Consider the following 21,349-nt stretch of genomic DNA (forward strand, 5'->3'; position numbering starts at 1 on the left):
ATTCATTGAGCTTTATTTAGTTTTTAAGTAACTGCCAAGACAGTGATGAGACAGAAACTATCTGGGGCAGGGAGCCTGCTGCTGTGAAGGGCACTGCACTGACTCCAAGGCCAGCGGGAGAGGGAGGGAGAGCTGGCTGCGGGGTGAGGGGGACCGGCCCGCGGGAGAGGGAGGGAGAGCTGGCTGGGGGGTGAGGGGGACCGGCCCGCGGGAGAGGGAGGGCAGAGCTGGCTGGGGGGTGAGGGGGACCGGCCCGCGGGAGAGGGAGGGCAGAGCTGGCTGCGGGGTGAGGGGGACCGGCCCGCGGGAGAGGGAGGGAGAGCTGGCTGGGGGGTGAGGGGGACCGGCCCGCGGGAGAGGGAGGGCAGAGCTGGCTGGGGGGTGAGGGGGACCGGCCCGCGGGAGAGGGAGGGCAGAGCTGGCTGGGGGGTGAGGGGGCCGGTGCTGCCTGGCTTACCTTTGGTCCACGTCCTGGAACAGACAATTTGGCGAATGTGTGGTTGTAAAAATTCTCTTTTCAGGAGGGATTCTAGGGGCTGAAAGAAAAGAATTTTGCACAGACTTCCGATTCGAATGTGGTTATATTAGAACATAATTTGTGGCCGGGGAAGAGGAGGGCACCCACAGTCCAGTGACGCCTGGACCCAGTGAGCGATGCGGGACCCAGAGCCTCTGGCTGACAGGGGAGGAGGTGTGGAGGGGCTACAGTGACACAGGTGGGTGGCGACCAAGTCTGGACGGGGGATGAGACTCTGCCTGAGGCTGGGAGAGGTGGGGGCTGGGAGCTCGCCTTACAGACAGGTATCTGAGCCTCAGGCGGAAGCCGGGAGCAGGCTGGCCCCGCCTTACCTTCGTAGCCCGAGTGCACTCTCTCTGCCAGCAGCACGCAGCACAGCTGGCTCTCGGCGCCCTGCCGCTCGCACACCTGGGCCAGGTAGGGCGTCATGCGGAACGGGTGGTAGTGGATCTCGCTCTCGTGGCTTTTGCCGACGCTGCAGAAGAGGGCGGGAGGAGAGGCCGGGGATTAGGGCAGAAGGGCTCGTCCTCTGTTGCTGGTTACCTCTCCAACAGCGGCTGCTGTGTCTCAGCGGTCCTTTACGTATTGCACAGATGTCCACGGAGCCGAGCAGGGCCCCTCACCCAGGCTGAGTCAGGCACGCTCCCTTGGTCTCTGATCTGTTCCTCCAGCCTGCAGGAGGGTCTGCGACCCAGCACCCTGCTCCTCTGCCCTTGCGCTCAGATGTCTGGGGACAGTGAGGGGATCATCAGACAGCCACTGGCCTGAGCAATGGGAGTGCTCAGGGGCCCTTCTCTGGAGCAGTTTGCATTTTAAGTGGGGGAAGGGCTGCTGCTCCAGTGCGGGGGTCCTAGCTCCAAATCCTGAGGGTACCCAACTCTGGCTGGGGTCACTCCTGACACTGCAGCCGGATGTTCAACAGGTCCCTTGATTCAGGGCCACAGACCTGTGGGCTCTCCCTGAGAAAACACACTCAGACCAAAGGCTACATGAGCTTCTGGGGTCCTCACAGACCTGTGGGGAAAGCTATGGGCTCTCCCTGAGAAAACACACTCAGACCAAAGGCTACGCAAGCTTCTGGAGTCCTCACAGAACCTGGGGTTCATGTCTTTCCGAAGGGGGGGAGCTGGCCAATTTCCCAGGTGACGGACTGTAAGTCTGGGCTGCCCAGGCTGATGTTCTTCACGAGGAGCAGGTCAGTCACCCCACTGTTGACCCATCTCTCCTAACTCCCCAGGCACATTTAAAATGTGGCTCGGGACTTCCCTGGCAGGCCAGTGATTAGGACTTAGTGCTCGCACTGCCCGAGCCCAGGCTTGATCCCTGGGCGGGGAACTGAGGTCACGCAAGCTGAGCAGCACGACCAAAAATGAAACAAAACAGAACGGCTTGGCCTATGGAAACGTGTCTTCACGCGGACTTTTCAGGACATGCGTGCCATGCGGCAGAGGTGCCCCTGCTGAGCCTCCACCCCAGAGAATGGGGCCTGGGCAGGCGGCGGGGCGAGGGCACTCCCGCACCTTCTCCACCTTCAGGAGCTGGGCTCACCTGACTCGGCAGAAGAAAGACTTCTCCTCCATGCATTCTTGAGTAAAAGAGTCTGAAAGAGAAAGTCCCCGTTACTCCACCCATCACGTGGCTGACCCCGGAACGTGCTTTTATTTCCCACGGATGAGGCTGGAGCAGGAGAACTGAAAGTCAGGGTGCAAAGCAGGTTTACCTGCCACCGAGCAGTCCTGACTGAGGTGAGGTCCGGTTCACGGGCAAGCACTCACGGAACCATGCCATGCTACGAGCACGGCCACAAGCAGACCAGCTAATGACAGATCTAGCTTTGGGAGGTGTACCCACTCGTGGGCAGCGTGTTTACAAATAAACACCCAAGTATCTCAACCCAAGCATTTTTGGGGGGACTGCTGTTCTTGAGGTGCTAAGTCCAGTTGCAACCCCATGAACTGCAGCATGCCAGGCTTCCCTGTCCATCACCATCTCCCAAAGCTTGCTCAGACTCACATCCATTGAGTCAGTGATGCCATCCAAACATCTCATCCTCTGTAGTCCCCTTCTCCTCCCACCTTCAATCCTTCCCAGCATCACGGTCTTTTCCAATGAGTCAGTTCTTCACCTCAGGTGGCCAAAGTATTGGAGCTTCAGCATCAGTCCTTCCAAAGAATATTCAGGACTGATTTCCTTTAGGATTGACTGGTTTGATCTCCATGCAGTCCAAGGGACTCTCAAGAGTCTTCTACAGCATTACGAAAACATCAATTCTTTGGTGCTCAGCTTTCTTTATGGTCCAACTCTCACATCTGTGCATGATTACTGGAAAACCATAGCTTTGACTATATGGACCTTTGTTGGCGAAGCGATGACTCTGCTTTTTATTACACTGTCTAGGTGTGTCACAGCTTTTATTCCAAGGAGCAAGTGTCTTTTGATTTCATGGCTGCTGTCACCATCTGAAGTGATACTGGAGCTCAGGAAAATAAGTCTGTCACTGTTTCCATTGTTTCCCCATTTATTTGCCATGAAAGGATGGGACCAGATGCATGATCTTAGTTTTCTGAATGTTGAGTTTTAAGCCAGGCTTTTCACCCTCCTCTTTCACCTTCATCAAGAGGCTCTTTAGTTCCTCTTCACTTTCTGCCATAAGGGTGGTGTCATCTGCATATCTGAGGTTATTGCTATTTCTCCAACAATCTTAATTCCAGCTTGTGCTTCATCCCGTCTGGCATTTCACAAGATGTACTCTGCATAGAAGTTAAATAAGCCGGGTGACAATACACAGCCTTGACGGACTCCTTTTCCAATTCGGAGCCCGTCCATTGTTCCATGTCTGCTTCTGTCACTTCTTGACCTGCATACACGTTTCTCTGAGGCGGGTAAGGTGGCTGGAATTCCCTTCTCTTGAAGAATTTTCTACAGTTTGTTGTGATCCACAAAGTCAAAGGTGTTAGTGTAGTCAGTAAAGCAGATGTTCCAGAGATGCTGGCAATTTGATCTCTGGTTTCTCTGCCTTTTCTAAATCCAGCTTGAACATCTATAAGTCATCAGTTCACATACTTCTGAAGCCTCGCTTGCAGTATTTTGAACATTACCTTGCTAGTATACGAAATGAGTGCAACTGTGCGGTAGTCTGAACATTCTTCGGCATTGCCTTTCTTTGGGATTGGAATGAAAACTGACCTTTTCCAGTCCTGTGGCCACTGCTGAGTTTTCCAAATTTGCTGGCATATTGAGTGCAGCACTTTCACAGCATCATCTTGTAGGATTTGAAATAGCTCAGCTGCAATTCCATCCCCTCCACTAACTTTGTTCACAGTGATGCTTCCTAAGGCCCACTTGACTTCACACTCCAGGATGTCTGGCTCTAGGTGAGTGATCACACCATCGTGGTTATCTGCGTCATTAAGACCTTTTTTGTACAGTTCTTCTGTGTATTCCTGCTGCCTCTTCTTAATATTCTCTGCTTCTGTTAGGTCCATACCATTTCTGTCCTTTATTGTGCCCATCTTTGCATGAAATGTTCCCTTGGTGTCTCTCATTTTCTTGAAGAGGTCTCTAGTCTTTCCCATTCTATTGTTTTGTAATAGAAGCAACTCAGGGCATTTCACAGCTTACATCAATCCTTACTTTAAAATTTAAATGTCTAGCAAAAACATGAGTTCAACCGGGTGATCTCATTAGAGATGAAAGAACAGTGTTTTCATAATAAACACAATTTAAGAAAAGATATCTTAGATTTTGGTCTTTCTCATAAAGCTTCCTCTACTCAAAACAAAGAAACCACCACCAACAAAAGACAAGGAAAAGTAGAGAATTACTGGTTAGGGAAGATGATATAAAATTACTGGCCTGGAAAGGCCTTATTTTCTATTCAGATAACGATGCAGTCCCAGGCATCCCGGGGGACGGTGCCAGCCCGTTCACACTGTGAGCCCACACACAGAGCAAGCCCCCTCCCTGCAGTGACCAGGAGCTGAGCGGTGCTCCTGACACTGGCTGCAGCCTGAGCAATGTGGCTGCACAGTTCCTGGGCTGGGGCTTCAGGTGGAAGCAGACGGCTCAACCCCTGAGGCGTGAAACCTGTGTTCCCTCGTTACAAGTCAACCTTAGAGCAAACCGTGCCCTGGCCCAGGGTGTCTGGGCTTGGGCAGGAACAGCTGCTGAACTGCGGCTCTGACAGCGATGGTAAGGGCCTCGCTGCCTGGAAGCAGGGGAGGGGAGCACCACGGCATGGAGGGACCCGAGATTCAGGTGGAGGTGGATGTGGGCGGAGGAGCATTTTGATGAGAGCGGAGACCTGATCCAGAGGCCAAGGACAGGAGTCAGTTTTGGGGGACGCAGCCAGTTTTGTGGGAGCTCTTGGTCGAGATCATGACCGAGGTCCAGCTTGTCCGGAGCACTCCCGGTCCCGTCCACTTCCTGCTCGTCTCTCCTGACTCCCTGGGTCTTCTCTTCGGGTCCATCTCAGCTTCGAGAACTCAGAGCCCAAAGAGGGGCTAATGACCGTCTAGGTGCAGATGGACACACTGCAGGACAAGGACACAGGACACTTGACCGTGAGAGCCCCGTGGCCAGGAGAAGAGTAGGGCGGGCTGGGAGCCCTGGGGCCTGGGGATGCAGCTGCCATGGAGCAGCCCGGAGCCTGCAGAGCCCGGAACAGCCAGCTGGTCTGAGCTGGGAGGACGGCGTGGTCTGTGTTCAGGGAGCAGCCTTGTGAGGTGCTGAGCTCCCCCTCCGCGCTGACATTAGCACACCGCCTGCAGGAAGCCTTCCTGATGTGCCTCTGTCCTTCCCTGCTCCCTGCAGCCTCGTCTCCAGACTTCGGCTTTCATCACCTTTCTTTCTAAAACACCTGACCTCTCTTAAAATCTTCTGAAGCCGTTTTCCCTTTCTGAAATCTACAAAGACTTTTTTCCTAAACTGATTCTGAACAAACAACCTTTGATCTTTCACAGACACACCGGCCCTTTCTGGAGGGCACACTGGGGGACTGCAGCGGAGTCCAGTGGAGGGGAGGTGGGCAGCGGCCCACATCAGGGGTCGCCCTGCCCGGCCCCCACCTTGCTGGGCTGAGTCCTCCCTGTGCTGCCCAGGGAGAAGGACCCTCACCTGCTTGGCGGCGGTCACTCCAGGGCGGCAGCTTGTACGGTGTGGTGGAGCTATGGAACACGCTCACGTCATGGGGCGCCAAGAACTCCACAAACTTGGCATTGTAGAAGGCGTCCCTCTTGCAGTGAAAGATGGAGGCCACTTGGTCAGAGATGTACAGGGTCTTCCCGGTCACCAGGGACACAGCGGCCACGAACATGTCCTGGGACGTGGAGAACGTGACCCTGGTTGAGGCCGGGCAGGAGGGGACTGGACACGTCACCCCCTGGAATCGGGGTCCCTCCAGAATCGGGCTGAGGCATGGGCAGGGAGCAGGATGAGTGAAGGGTTGGGGAGGCCTCTGGACCCCTCTCCCCAGCCCAGACGACAGTGATCGCACTTCTTCTCTTACATATACGGGGTCCCAGTGGGATACTGTTTGGAAAAACACGTGGGGTTTCACTGCCGAGCAGAACCTCAGCTGCGGGAATCCTCTGCAGCCGTCTCCCGCCCTGGCTTTGGGCGTGGCACTGCTGGCGGCTAGCCCAGGTGACGCGGGAGGTGGCAGGGGCCTCAATCCCTGCCCAAACTCAGGCTCTCCTGGCCAACTGGCCCTCTGAGCTCGGGGCTGGGGTTCCCCTGGGGTTAAGCTGCAGCAGGGGCACTGGAGGAGTGAGCTGGGAGGGTCAGGAGCCCCTTCCTTCTCCAGGCCAGGACTGCTGTGCTTCTGGGACCTCTGGGTCCCCACCTGCCCTTAAGTCTGTTCTCTTGACTGAAAACTGGGGGCGACTCACCCCGCTTCCCAGACCTCAGGGTGGGCCCCACCTGTGGGCTACTTGTGTCCCTCCCCTTCCCCCCATCACGTGGGGCCTCCCATCAGTGGGGGCTCACTCTCACGCCCTTGATGTGGGGTGGAGTCGCTTGGGCTGCGAGGGGTCAGGCTCAGAGAGCAGCACAAGCCAGCACATGGCCGCTGCTTCTGAATCCCTGACTTAAACTGTTTTCTTAAGGAAGGAACCCACTTCCTGAAAGTCCCGGCCCTGCTGCTGTGAAGCCAGGGCTCGGCCGGCTCCCCCGGGGAGACTCAGCCAGCGGACACGAGCTTTCTGGGAGAAGACCCGGCTCCGGTCAGGCGCTTACCACGTTCTTCATGATGAACTCGGAGGTGATGCCCTCAATCTCGTGCACGGTGTAGGAGGGCACGTGGGTGCTGCAAGGGTGGTTCTCGCTGGACATCAGCAGCTGGTAGTACTCCTCATTGGCTGCGGAGAGACCATGGGGAGGGCTTAGCTCGGTGCCTAACTCATGCCTTTCTCATGAGAAAGTGGGCACAGAACCAGAGAAGTGTGAAGGCTGAACAAACAGAAGTCCGGGTGTTTTTCCCCTGAAAAGTCAGACGGCCTTTGATGACAGAGCTTTTAAATCATTCTTAGGAACCTCTCAGGAACATTCCCAGGCTTCTCAGGAACACGACCACACAGTCCACCTGAGCTCGCGTCCCCCACAGGCCTGTCTTTGTGATGCTATGACACGCTGCTGTTTCCAGGCAGGACAGTGGGACAGCCCCCTGTACCCACCCCCTCGGTGGCTGGACACTCCCATCTGGACAGAATCGACTCTTAGAAACACACCTGGCACGGAAGCAACCCAGGGAACAAACTGTGTACAAAAGAACTGAAGATGCTGGCCACTCATGCTGGGGCACCACACAGGCGACAAGGCCACTCTGCCGAGGGGCCCCAGGCGACCGGCTTCCGCGGCCAAGCCGTCCAGAGGGGCCCCGGGCGACCGGCTTCCTCGGCCAAGCCGTCCAGAGGGGCCCCGGGCGACCGGCTTCCGCGGCCAAGCCGTCCAGAGGGGCCCCGGGCGACCGGCTTCCGCGGCCAAGCCGTCCAGAGGGGCCCCGGGCGATCGGCTTCCGCGGTCAAGCCATCCAGAGGGGCCCCGGGCGACCGGCTTCCGTGGCCAAGCCATCTAGGGGTGACCCCAGGTGCGGCGTCCTGGGCCTGGGATCCTGAGGGTGGGCTGCAGGCGGAACAGTGCGCTAGCAACGCTGGTGCCTCTTCCAGGTCATGCTTTCCTTACCTGCCCGGAGACAGGGGCACCTGTGGTTACCTGAGACCCAGGGCAGGGGCACCGGCTCGGTGGAAGGCCAGGTCACAGAGCTGCTGAAGGAAGACTAAGCTCTACTGGGAGTTATTCATGGGATGTGGAATTTACTGAAACACAAGGCATCTGAGCCTTCTGGAGCCTGCAGTGTTTGTTCGTGGATTCCCGCACCACGTCTGTGAAGAGTCCAGCACGTGCTGTCTCAGGTAAAGGCCTCAGCTGATTTTGCTGTGTGCATGCTCAGACGCTTTAGTCATGTCCAGACTCTTTGCGACCCTAAGGACTGTAGCCCACCAGGCTCCTCTGTCCATGGGATTCTCCAGGCAAGAATACTGGAGTGGGTTGCCATGCCCTCCTCCAGGAGGATCTTCCTCCTCCTGGATCTTCCCGACCCAGGGATCCACCCCGCATCTCCTGCAATGCAAGCGGATTGTTTACCGCTGAGCCGCCAGGGAAACCCTTCGATTCTGCTGATGGTTCTGAAAGCTCTTCTGTGTTCTTCCATCTAATGATAAAATCCAAACAGACCCACAGAGGGAAGTGGCATATGGATCACGCAGGCCGTTACTGCCTGGGATGGAAAAGGGCACTGGGCCTACCTGCCCGCCTTCCTGGTGGAAAGACTACCACAGTAGAAACTCACACGTTTAGAAAAATGAGGCAAAACAAAGAAAATTGGGGCGACACCCTCCTCGTGTCCCCTCACATGATTTTTTAAAGGCAAGCCCTCAGCCTCAGGCTGGGTTGGGTGTGGGGGCTGCTCACGGCCCCAGCCCACATGCACATCAGCACTCTCTGGCCAGAGGCACTGGACACTCCTCTCTGGCCAGGAAGGCGCTGGACACTCCGGAATGTGACGGGACCCCAGCCCAGGATACAAAAGCTCCATCTTGTATTAATAAGCATGTTTCTCTTATTGGCTGGTTTTCTACCTGCTTTTTTTTCCCTTTCCTCTAAAAGTCACATACAATAGAAAACTTAAGATGAACTCAGGTTTTCAACCAGCTGCAATTTCATCAGACTTCTATGATTTCCTTCTGCTATTTCAGGACTGAGTTTCAGAAAATCAACCCAGTCTAAGCTCTGATCTGGGGAGATCTGAGACTTACTGCTACAGGTTGGAACAAACACCTACCTTTCACCTGCTTCACGCTCCTCAGGGCGTACTTGAGGGTCGCCAAGGTGCTGGCCTTCCCCTTGGCCTTCCTGTCCGCGGGGAGGTGGACCTTCAGCTCCTTCAGCGTTTTGATGAGCTCTTTGTGGGCATCGGCTTTGGTGGACTGCTCGCTGCTGCGGAGTTGAAGAAGGACGTGATCACCCTAGGTGCCGCCTTCACTGTGCCTCTGGCCCAACTTCCCCACTGGGGTGCGAGGACGCTGCAGTCTGCGTGTTCTTGGTGGGCACGCAGGATGCAGGGGTGCCCCCACCAGCTATGAAACCAAAGCTGCCTGCAGACGTGCCTTGCGTCCCTCGTAGGAAGAGGAACCGTGCCGGGAGACGCAGTTCTCTAACCAGGTGAATGCTGGACAGCGTCCTTCCTGCTGGCTCTTCTCTACCAGCAAGGCCCTACCCACCACCTGACCAACCCGCCCCACTGCTGAGCTCTGTCTTCCTTCCGGTCTCAGACAGAGAAGGAGTGAGTGATGGAGACCCCAGGGGACAGCATGGTGGCGTCCTGGACAAAGATGTGAGCAATGAGCAGACAGGAGAGGTGAGGAGACCAAGTGTATATGGAGGATCTTCAAATCTAAGGATACAGGGACGTGGGCACTTGCAGAGGGAGACAGGCTGTTTAGACAGAGGATCCAGAGAGTGATGGGATTGGGCCTCAGGGGTGATGGCATAGCGCCCCCAGGCCCGAGACTGAGGTCTGAATTTTGCCCCAGTGGTGATGGGAAAGCATCTGTCAATATGGAATTAAGGACATGTTTGTCACAAACACCTAAATAAACAGGTCAGGAACATTCCAGGTACGTGTCTGAGATGCAGACAAGGCCTGCCAAGTCAGAGCCGGAGGGGCTGCAGGCCTGCGGCACCGTCAGGGGCTTGGAGCAGCCTGAGGGGCCAGTTGTCTGAAAGGATGAGGCCGGACTCACAGAAGGCACAGCTGCTCAGACTGACAGGCTCCAACAGAAGCTTGAAAACAGTCACATCACCCCCACAACCTCGTCTCATGACAAACCTTTCTCTCTCTCCAAAGGCCCTGAATGGAGGCCGTGGTAACTGGCCTTACCTGCAGCCGCTGGTGGACAGGTGGTGCTCAGACTTCGCCATCATCAGGCCAAAGGTTTCTGGACTAAAAGAACAAAAATAAATCCAAAACTCAGAAGAGCATGTCCATCCCTGTCCTCCCCATCCACCCAGGAATGACAGGCAAGTCAATCAGGAAAAACATGAGGTTAAGAGAAAGCGAACGGAAAACCTCTGGATACCAGATAAGGAAGTTCTGGGCAATACAAACCCTAGCCTAGAGTAGCAAGTTCATGCTCTGTAAACTACTCAGCATCGTTCAGGGTTACCTGACTCTTCTGCCTCCCGAGATCTTGTCATCTCATCATGCATCTATCACAATCCTACACCCATATCACCATTATAAGGAAGGACAGACCTCAGGAGAGTTTAGTTGTTAATAAGTTAATAAGACAGAGGATGAGATAGCTGGATGGCATCACTGACTCAATGGATGTGAGTTTGAGCAGGCTCCAGGAGTTGGTGATGGACAGGGAGACCTGGCGTGCTGCCGTCCATGGGGTCGCAAAGTGTTGGACACGACTGAGCAATTGAACTGCACTGAACTGAACTGAGTTAATAAGATTTTCAAAACTCTCGAGACACTTGGTCATCACGACTTAAAGACTGCAAAAGCACTCACGCTACCACGGAACGAGACACCGAGAAAACAAAAGCCGGGCCTCGCCTCAGGGGCCTCGGCCGCACCCACCCCTGGAGAGAGCCCGGTGGCCCCACCAGCAGCCCCAGCTCCCGGCCGCTGTCGCCACAGTCGCTGCCCTGCGAGTCCCGCCCCGTCGAGCCGTTCTCACTGGTCTCGTTCCCGCTTGAGCCACCGCTCATGTCCACGTCCTCCTGGAGGGCAGCTTGGCTGGCCCAGGGCTCTGCGGGCTCCTTGGATGGGTCGCTGGGGCTGGGTGTGTGGTCGGCGCAGCCATCCATGCTGGCTCCGGGGCAGAGCTGGCAGAGCAGAGACTGTGGTCAGGCGTGCGGGGGCAGGCGGCCTGTCAGGAGGGACGCCCTGTCGGAGCCCTCCTCCAGGTTCGCTGGGGGATGCGGGGTCAGCGGTGTGGCTCCTGTGCCCTGGGCCCCCAGCTACCCTGAACTGGGAGGGCAGCCACAGCCCCGGACACCCCTTTGCTGATGGCCCTCCCAGGGTTGGGGGTGTAGCAGGGTTCAGATAGCTCAGCCATCACAAGTTATGGGAGACCCAGAGCAGGCTGCGGGTGGGGAGGCTTCAGGGGGAAATGAAGCTGAGGCAGGGGGGTTACTGCATGGAGAGGGCAGGGCAGTGGGAGCCCTCATGGCAGCGGGGGGTGGGGGGGTCCATATGAAGCCAGCGTGGGGCCCACACTTTGTGGGGTCCATGCAGAGCCACAGACAGGTCAGAAGCAGCAGACTCTGGGAACTTCGTTTATTTGGACAGAAAGTTTCACTTTGGGGCTTTGGGGGGGTAGGTGGGTGGAGGGGGGCTAGAGAGAGAGACTGACCGGTTGTAGGCTGGGGTGAGTAAAGACAGTGAGGACCCAGGGCAGGAGGGCTGCACGGGAAGCCTAGGGACGGGAGACCAAGAGGTCACGGGGCAAAAGCAGGACCCTGGAGGCTGCCTCCCCAGGGTCCCGGCAGGATGCAGACCCTCCTGCGGACCCGGAGAGAGCTGGATGGAGGCCCCGCACGAGCGGATGTGGTCAGGGTTGAGAAAACTGCAAACAATGTGCAGCTCTGGGGCGACCAGATGTGTGTGTGTGGCGGGGGCTGGGCCTGCTTCTCTCCCCTGGGCCTGGAGGGGCAGGAGGGGCCCCCAAAGCAGTGGGACCAGGCAACCTGCGGCCTGGCGGTGGGGGCATAAACCCCGCTCCACTCTCCTCCTGGCCTTGGAGGTCAGGAAGCCAGAAGGCGGGGGGATACACAGACGCGGTTCCCAGAGGCCAGCCTTGGCCCCGAGCAGTGGCAGGAGAGCTGGAGGGCCCAGGCAGTGGACCCCCTCACCCAGAAGGCAGAATGTGCCCCCGTAGCTTTCCCGTGCTCGGGGGCCTGGACCAGAGGCCGCAGGGGGAGGACTCTGGCGGATGTGGCTCTGCAGACAGGGTGGGGGGCGTGGCACACGCTGGCTTGGGTAACCCCCGTGGTCGCTGTCCACAGCACACCAGGATCCCATTCCAGGGGAAACAGGTGGTGACTTGCCCAGGCCACACACACAGCAAGAGGCAGCGCTGGATTCAGGGCCCCCTCCTCTCCAAGGATGGGGCCCGTGCAGAACCCAACCACAGCACTCTTTGCAAAACGAAAACAGCAGGTCTGATCAGACCCTGTGTGGTTCCCGAACCAATCAGCAGAAAGGAGCCAACTGCGGCTTTAGAAAAGAAGTGCAATGAAGACAAGAGAAATACAACCTGCAGGGCACAAGGAAACAAGCAAGTTTAGGACAGCACCGGTTCTATACCACAAACAAAATCAAGAAATGATAGATTCAATGAAACACGTAACGACAGATGAGCTAAAGCTGCAAACTGAGGTGGAAGGGTCACATTAGAACAGAGAATTATACAGATACAGTTTAGACTCAGCAGTGGAAAGGATGAGAGTGAGAAACGTCTTAAACATGCCCAGGGAAAGGGCTGATATTAAAGCCACATTTTTTTACCTCCAGATAACAGCTGTTTCTGCAAAAGACACCATAACAATGCGACAGAAACTACAGAGAGAGACACACACAGAAGGAAACCATCCTGAAGACAGATCTGTAGGTGCCTGACTCCCTGAGCTCCCGGCAACATCACGTGAGAAGGGTCGAAGCCCGGCTGTGTCCTGATGAAATGATGTTTTCAAGGAAAATGAAAATTCTACCCGTGGAAAAAGCAAACAGTTTCCCTGTGAAGGATGCTAAGTCACGCTACTCTTGGACATCTCTGCTGTGATATCAGATCTTCAGAAGAGAAAGTCTACATGCCGAAAGGAGACAGCCAGGGCCACAGAGGAAGGCTGTTAGAGCATCTCACTGTGGTGTTAGACCAGCTGTTTACTGGTCCTGAATCACGAGAACCTCAAACGCCAGCTCTCTGCTGCGAAAGTCAGGAACAAACAAGCACATCTACCACTTGGTCTTCAACATTCAGGGAAGTTCTAGCTAACGTGATAGAGAATGAAAGGTGCTAACGTCTGGGAAGAGAGAGACGGAAGACTAAGAACAGCTGTTTCCACACAGAGATGCACCAGGTAAGAGCTATTGACCTGGGAAGATGCTCCACCTCGTTAAGACACGAGGAACCATGCAAAGAAAGGATGAGGTTTCCAAAGGGGAGCGGACCGGCAGCATCCTGGGCTGGCCAACAGGAGGGCTCCTGTGTTGGAAGATGCCCCACCTCGTTAAGACACGAGGAACCACGCAAAGAAAGGATGAGGCTTCCAAAGGGGAGCGGACCGGCAGCACCCTGGGCTGACCAACAGTCTTCCTGGAGCGGGGGCTCTGGGCACCTCCAGCCACGCTTACAGCCTGGCCCCTCCTCACCCCTGGGAAGCTGCTCCGTCCACACAGAGACGTGTGAGTGTGGGGCATGTAGGAAGAAAGACCCGGAAAGGACCACCAGCAAGGAAGCTACTGGCATCGTGTCCACCCGGCCCACCTGGCTGGGCCCAGCCTCAGCTGGCCCTACTGCAGTCCATGCGGGCCAGCTGAGCTCCTCTCTGCCCGGGGCGCAGAGCACGGCTCTGCTCTGCACGGGGGTCGCCAGCGCCGCGGGGCCCGGGACCTCCCTGCAGCCGCCCCCCGGGCCCAGGCTGGGCTCCGACCTCGGGGCCTGGCGTCTGCTGCAGCATCCAGCCGGCAGCTGGCCCGGTGGCCCGCACCAGCAGCTCCGCCTTCTCCCGGCCCCGTGGGCTGGGCGTCCCCTGTCTGGCCTTTCCCCCGGGGTCACCGAGATGGCCGGGTCGTGGGAGCTTCGAGTCCCTCCCAGCTGCAGCCCAGGGCCTGGCGCACGGTGTGAGGGCACAAGCCCCGGGACGTTTACGCTGAGGGGAGACTGTGCACTCAGTAAAAAGACGGAAGCCAGGCGCACTGCTGTGGGAAGACCCCAGGGCACAAACGGATGGCCACAGAACAACAGGAGCCGCCGTAAGGAGGACAGCTGGTGCTCTGCAGGGCTGATCTCAGCCGTCTCTGCCTACAGTGCTGGGGCCCGTGAGCGCAGAGAACGGGACCGCCTTCTTGCCCTCGTGGAGCTCACCTTCTAGTGCGGAAAAGAGACCGTCAGTGAGGGAACGGCGTGCAGGGCAGATGAGGGAAGCTGAGACAGAAGCAGAGCAGGGCTCCAGGGGTGGGAGCAGCTGGGTGCGAATCAGGAAGGGGGGCCAGGGAAGGCCCACAGACAGGTGACGCGTGACCTTGCACTTGTGCCCCCCGGTCGTGCTCACTCAGAGCCCCGCGGCCGCACTCCCCAAGCCTGCAGGCCTCGCTCCTGCCTGGTCACTGCGGGGCCCACACACGAGAAGTCTCTGCCGGACACGTGTGACCTTGGATGAAGCGCCAAGGTCACCACGGGGTGGGCCCCGGCTTCCTCCACTGCTGTAGCCAAAGGGCTGGGTGAGGCAGCTGGATCCAAGGGGGCGTGGGCCCCCTGGGTGAGCTGGGACCACGGCCCCCCAGGGCGGTGCTGCCTCTCCATCCCTCCCTAGAACAGACTGTCCTTTTCTCTGCAGCCTTCCTTCATCTTTTTTTGGATAGTTTTTTCAATGAGACCCCAAGGGGCTGAGTGGCCAGCTGGGTGTCTGTGAAGCAGGGTGTCATCGTGTGTGTGTGTGTGTGTGTGTGTTTGTGTGTGTGTGTGTGTGTGTGCGCGCGCGCATGCACGTGTGTGTGTGTCTCTGTGTCACAGTCGTCTCTTCTGCACTCCCCACTCCCTCACCTCACCTGCCCTGGGATTACACCTCCCAGTACAGGACCAGCATTTAAGCCTTAGCCTGCACGCTCTTTTAAGAGAACCCAAACCAAGACAGACTGAAGAGACTGAGAGGATGGGCCAGGGGGGGTGGCAAGTGCAAAGGTCCTGAGGCTGGTGGGTCTGAGGAGGATGGATGCGTCTGGGGCAGAGGGCCAGGTGGAAGGCAGGTGGCTGATGTGCGGTCAGAGCCAGGCCATGGCTGCTTTCTGCGTGAGATGGAAAGTGCTGTAGGGGCCTGTGCAACAAGGTCTGACTCACGTGCCAGCAGGGTTACAGGGCAGAGCAAGGTGGGAGCTGGGACACCTGTTAGGGGCTTCTCCGTGCTTTGCTTGCTTCCCAGGGTTCCCTGAACACTACCTGTCTCCCCTACAGCCCTCCCCAGATAAGCAGCGGGGCGGGGCCTTTCTGCTGAGTCAATTCTGAAGGGGAGGGGGCGGCAGTGGAGGGCTAAGTGAGCAGACCCTGGACAGTGGGACCTCTGGCAGGTTCCTCCACTTCCTGACCTCGGTCCTGGGCAAGTTCCTGCACATCCTGCGGCCCTGCTCCCTGTCTGTAAGGTGGGCCACAGCAGCACCCACCACCCACTGGCTGCTTAGAGGCTTGAAGGACAGTGGTTCAGTGTATGGAATGCAGCGAGCCTCCAGCAAGGGCTGGCTTTTACGGTCCCTAGGGGCTTCTCTGGTGGCTCAGACGGTAAAGAGTCCGCCTGAAATGCAGGAGACTGGGGTTTGATCCCTGGGTTGGGAAGATCCCCTGGAGGAGGGCAAGGAAACACACTCCAGTATTCTTCCCCAGAGAATCCCATGGACAGAGGAGCCTGGCGGGCTACAGTCCGTGGGGTTGCGAAGAGTCGGACACAACTGAGCGACTAAGCACAGCATAGCACAGCCAATCACTAGAGGAAAAGAGACAGGGTAAGAGGAAAACAATTTTTTTTTTTTTTAAAAAGGAGATAGCTCGTTGTCAAGAGTGCTGTCTCTGGCTGCCCCGTGGAGGAGGCCTGCACACGGTGCTTCCACACGCCCGGGGCTTGTCACCCAGATCCTCGGAGAAGCCCTGGTTTTCACGGGTCCCAGGCCCTGAGAGTGTAGGGCAAGCATGGCAGAAACGGGAGACAACAGACCAACCGTCTGAGCCTCATTATTCCAGAAAAAGCGTCGCTCAGCACCGACAGCTCTAACTGACTGACCTCATTTTGCCAAGTTGGCAAAACCAACGTGCCTGTCAAAGCAGACTTTGCCTCCTGCCTTCCACAATCGTCCACTGAGCGCCCGCCCTCGCCAGCGTGCCAGGGCTCCGTGGAAGCCCCGGGAAGCCTGTGTTTCCACCAGGGCGGGCGGGGGGGGGGGGGGGCGGCGCATTCCTCATGAGTCCAGGGGCCCGGGGAAGAAAGGGACCGCCTGGCTGCAGAGGGGCTAAGGGGAAGGCAGGCGGGCGCCTACTGCCAGAGACCTGCCACGGCCACTTCTGAGACGTCCACACGTGGGAGCTGCTCTGGGGAACAGCCAGACGGAAGGAAAGTTGCTGCGCTCACGCCCTTGACCCGGGCCCCTGGCCACGTCTTCAGTAGCCGGGGCTGCTTGGCCAGGACAGAGGAACACTTAGAAAGTGCCGTCCACGGTGAGATCATCGTCTGGGCTGGCTTTGCGGCACTCGGGACTGGGAGGAAGCTGGCAGGGAGGTGGAAGAGAGCAGAAACCTGCCGACGCTGGATGGGGCCTTCGTTCCCCATCCTCTCTGCTTGCACACACACTCACAGCTTCCACAATAAACAGTAGAAAGAAACGGGGAACGAAAACATAGCCTGAGCCCCAGTGCTGCCAGGACGGTAAACGCTTCCTGCGCGCAGCACCCCTGGTCTGAGGGGGACGTGCCCTTCTCTGTGGAAAGCAGAGACCAGAAATCAGGGCAGGCTCAATTACCGAAGACCAGCTGAAATGGAAGATGAGACACCTGCCGATGGTGACACCTTGCTGTGTGTCCACAAATTGAGCCCCCAGCCCCAGAGGCAGATGCTGCTGGCCCCTAGGGGCCCCTGGTGGTCCCCATCCCCACCCCTGCTCCCTACTTCCACCCCAGGTCCCCACGAGCCTGAGTTCTCACAGCCTGGTTCACTCCCCGTTTCTGAACTTTACGTAACAGGGACCTCACAGCCTGTACTTTGTTTCTGAAAGCCCTCGTATTTTACAGTCCCAAATATTATAACCCGGTTGCTACTTCCTGGCAGGAGCCAATTCCCTGAGGCCAGGCTGCTGTAATCTGGAGAAAATGTTTGTCCTGCTGAATAAACACTGGCACTCTCCATGGAAACCGCTGGTAACCGAGGAAAATGTGACTGCAGCCATCCAAATATGGAAGAGAAGGTGGCTGGGGAGAGGCGTGTTCTCCTCCCTAAGACCCCTCAGGCATTCTTAGCTGCACCACCTTGAAGAAGCACAAGATTTAAAACAACAACGCAAAAGCCTCTTTTGCTTTTTTTGCTTAAGGCTGGCTTCAGTGTCTGGGTGCCCGGGACCAGCCCAGCTGTTCCGATTCTTCTCAGGAAGGGGGCGAGGACTCTCAAGGCCTTCAGGGGCTGGGGAGACCCAGCACTCAGCCCGGAGCCCCCTCCATCTTCGGAACTGCCCGCCTCTGATAACACAGTGGCCTTGGCCCTGTCCGTGACCTGCACTGCTCGCCTGTTCACTGACTGCTTCTGCTCCGCTCTAGACTTGGAAATACAGTAACCAGCTTGTTGCAGAGGTGCCTACGGAGAGCTCAGAGGTCGGGTCCGGGCCCCCTCCGGGGTTCTCCGCGGTTGGCAGGCAGCCCGCCTTCCGCAGGGCGCAGAGCGTCTGCAGAGCTGTCGGCAGGGTGCGTTTCTAGGCAGTTTTGCCGAATGCGGTCGTTCTCAGTGACTCGCTTTCTCTGGACAGAACGCTGAGCGGTCCCGCCAGCGACTCAGGGACCTGCCAGAGCCTGAGATTTGTTGAGGCCCCGTGAGGTTATTACATCATCATTTAAAAACAGAGGCGTGCCCACCAGTTATTTTTCTGAAAGTTCAGTGTGGGTGAGAAATAGTGCAAATGAGAGGAACTTTCCCTGTTCCCTTCTAAGCCTCACAGACGAACACCACGTGCCCTCAGGTGGGTCATGTTCCCTGTCTCCTGTCTCCCGTGGGAATCGTCTGCAGAGGAACAGAATCCGAAAGGCTAGGGATGAGGGACTGACGTATATACACCGCTACGTACAGCTGTCTCTAGATCACTAAAGAGAACCTACTGTACAGCAGAGGGAAAGCCACTAAAATGTTCTGTGGTGACCGAGAGGGGACGGAGGTCTCAGAAAGAGGGGATATATGTATATGTAGAGTCAGACACGACTCAGTGAGTACACAACAACAGCTGATCCACTTTGCTGTAGGGCAGAAATGAACACACTGCCAAGCAACTATACTCCAATAAGAACGGAAAAAAACAAAAAAAGCTAGAGATGGAAACAGACCTCAGAGATCACCTACCCTGAGCCCAGCCTCACAGACGAGCCCTTGAGGCGGGGGTGTGGCGGGCGCTGGGTGACCAAGCAGCAGCCCAGGGCCGGGCAGGCAACAGCCCCCCGCTCCCCCCAGCGCCCAGCCCCCGCTGCAAGCCCGGGCTGCGTCCGTTCTGAGCCAGTGTGAATCACAGCGAGACGACAGCGACAGATAACTGCCAACACCCACGGCACCATCCCTGTTGGCATATCACGTTGCTTCCACTGAAGAAACAGGAGTCCCTTTCCTCATTTTACTCAGATGCCTTACAGAAAGTGATTGTCGTTTAGTCGCTGAGTCGTGGCGGACTCTTTTGCCACCTGATGGACTGTAGCCTTTCAGGCTCCTTTGTCCGCGGGATTTCCCAGGCAAGAAAACTGGAGGGGGTTGCTTTTTCCTTCTCCAGGGGATCTTCCCGACCCACTAATCACTTTTTGTGAGGAAAAAAAAATCACTTTCTTCGTGACAAAAAGTGATTAGCCTTGAATTTAAAACTCAGTTTTGAAGAAAAGCCTTCAGGTAGAGCTTTTCCCTCCTTAGCCACACCAGCCCAGGACCACAAACCCCGGCTGGGGGAGGGGCTGGGCGACTCCGTTTGCAGCAAGACAGGAGGTCAGTGGCCCTGCTGTATTGGATGTGGGTGATGAGAGGTATTCGTGGAGGGGCTTCTGCCATGGAGCTGGGGTTCTTAATGTTTGGGGGACCTGAGGGCCCTTGCCCTCCAAATTCCAGTTCACTCAAGATTCGGCAACACCCAATCCCAGGCCTTCGAAGAACTTCTCAAGTTCATCCTGATCCGGCTAAAGACCCTCAGGATGATGGAAAGACCCTGCAGGCACCCTGAGCCTGGGCTTGGCCCTGCCATGCTTTGCGCCCAGCAGACAGTTGGGCCTCAGTTTCCTCATCTGCCAAGCTAAGGGGTTACCCTGGATGATTTCCAGGGTACCTTCTGGCTCTGTTTTTCTGTGAGTGTGAATCAGCTTTCCCAACTGGTTTCTTCTGTGTAGGTTACAGAAGCCCTGGCAACCGAGTTGTCATCGCTTACCCTGGCCTTCCTGGAGGGGTAAGCAGGCCCCACCCCACCCCCCACCCACACACACTGGTTCCTATCCAGGACTTGCCAGCCAAAGTCCAGCCCAGAAGGATAATGTGATGGCTGTATCACAAAACAGGACCCTCCCCCTTCTTCTACCGACCTAGGAGAGGGAATAAACACACAGAGTCCAGGGTGGGCAAAGGGGATGAGCATCTGTGCTCAGGTCCAGCATCCGTCTTGTCCTTCTGCTCACCTATTCGAGGGGACCCATGGGCTGTCCAGCTAGGGCTCCTAGACCAGTGGCCACCAGTGGCCTTTCCTGAGCTGGAGACCTGGCTCTGTGTCCGCAAGAGCAGGAAGCCAGCTCCCCAAGGGGCCTTCCATCTTCCCAGAGGCTGTGGCACTGACCCTTGGTTGCCTTGGCCTTCCTCAGCCTTCCCTCCTTGGGGGATGGGGGAAAGAAGGGGAAAAGAGGAAGGGTTCCTAAAAGAAAATCGTCTAAGAAGGACAGCTCGCTGTACAGCCCCTCAGTAGCTCTGTGACCTCAGACATGGGCCTGACCTCTCTGGATCTCAGTTTCTGGATCTGCCAAATGGGAATAACGACCCCCCCCCCCCCCCGCCCCAGGCCGGTTTCAGGATGAGTGAAATAGCCCAGCAGACCCTCCGATTGCATCTCTGTGGACTAGAGGATCCTCTGCCGTCGCCCGGAGCCGGCCCACGGAGACCCCAGGCCACCACCCGCCCCCCGAGGCAGGGGCCAGGGCTGTCCCGCCGGCGGTTACGTAACCAGAGAGCTAGGCGGCCAGAAGCCGGTCTGCGCCCAGGCCGGCCCGCCACGCCCGCCGCGTCGCGCGCACTCACCGGAGCCGAGTCCTAACCAGTCCGCTGGACGATCCGCGCGCGGCCCGCCGACCCCGCCGCCGCTGCGGCCGAAAGCAGCGCGTATTCGGCAGGGCCTCTCGCTGCCGCCGCCGCCGGCGCGGACTCGCCGCTGTCACATAGTGGAAAACGTGACCGCTCTCCGCGCCCGCCCCCAGCGCCCGCCATTGGCGGCGGTGCCGCCTCATCTGCATACTTGGGGGGCGGGGCCTGGGAGTGCTGTGCGTCCATTGGCCGCAGCGTCCGTCGCTCTCTTTACATAAGACGCACATGGAACTCCATGTTCCCCGATTCGGTTACTCAATGAAGACGCGGCGGGCCCGTGGCCCCCCCCGCCTCGTCCTCTGGAGTGGTCCCTTCCACTTCCGGCCTCGGCGACTTCCATTCAAGACGAAGGGCATCCACGGGCCCGGGGAGCTCGGAGTGGCGCGTACTACTGCGGGGCGAGGGGCGGGCTGGGCGCGGGTCGGGGAGGGGCTTCAGGGCATCCCTGCCAGGCCCTCCCCCGGAGCCGAATCCTCGCTGAAGCCCACCCCCAGAGACCGTCACCTCTAGCCACGGCCAGAGACATCCCCCCACCCCCCGCAAACCTCTTCATTCACTCCCTTTCATTCATTTACTCCGTATCCATTCATAGCTTGCTGCAGACTGGGCGGCTCTGCTGGAGCTTCGGGTGCACGCCCACCCAGGCAAGCGAGGTCGATTCTAGCCCAGATCTGTCAGGACAGATGGCCTTTTCTTACTTTTCAGATTATGCGTCGCAAGTTTTTGGTTCAGCAAATAGGGTCCTTGTTACTCAGGGGATGTACAAAAAAGAAATAAATGATGTTGTCCCTGCCCTCAAATCGCGTCATTCGGGAGAAAGGACCATCTCCTGAAAAGGGAACTTGATTAAATACTAAACTGGGAAGTGTGGATCAGAAATTAACCGGGGCAAGAGTTATGCGCAGAGGTTCCGTGGAGGAGGCAGCACTTGAAGAGTGGCGTTTGGAAAAGGAGGGTTTACCGAAGGCAGAAGCCACAAAGACATGAGCC

General features: G+C 57.3%; 1 protein-coding gene across 2 annotated transcripts in view; it reads right to left on the reverse strand.

Moving 5' to 3' along the window:
- PER2 (period circadian regulator 2) overlaps positions 1–20,523 on the reverse strand; it is a 42,798-nt gene extending 22,275 nt beyond the window's left edge. Inside the window, exons 1-9 of one of the 2 annotated variants that reach the window (XM_061412809.1) lie at positions 20,297–20,376; positions 10,662–10,909; positions 9,954–10,016; positions 8,856–9,010; positions 6,752–6,873; positions 5,633–5,834; positions 2,066–2,117; positions 850–992; positions 458–536 (exon numbers count right to left, since the gene is read on the reverse strand). In XM_061412809.1, coding sequence (XP_061268793.1) covers positions 458–536; positions 850–992; positions 2,066–2,117; positions 5,633–5,834; positions 6,752–6,873; positions 8,856–9,010; positions 9,954–10,016; positions 10,662–10,891 — 1,046 coding nt within the window. In that variant the 5' untranslated portion in view covers positions 10,892–10,909; positions 20,297–20,376. Of the gene's footprint in view, positions 1–457; positions 537–849; positions 993–2,065; positions 2,118–5,632; positions 5,835–6,751; positions 6,874–8,855; positions 9,011–9,953; positions 10,017–10,661; positions 10,910–20,296 lie in introns of both variants that reach the window. The other variant, XM_061412808.1, reaches the window with a different exon arrangement.
- Positions 20,524–21,349: the final 826 nt, after the last annotated feature.

This window comes from Bos javanicus, chromosome 3, assembly GCF_032452875.1.
Source record: "Bos javanicus breed banteng chromosome 3, ARS-OSU_banteng_1.0, whole genome shotgun sequence".
NCBI classification, from domain to species: Eukaryota; Metazoa; Chordata; class Mammalia; order Artiodactyla; family Bovidae; genus Bos; species Bos javanicus.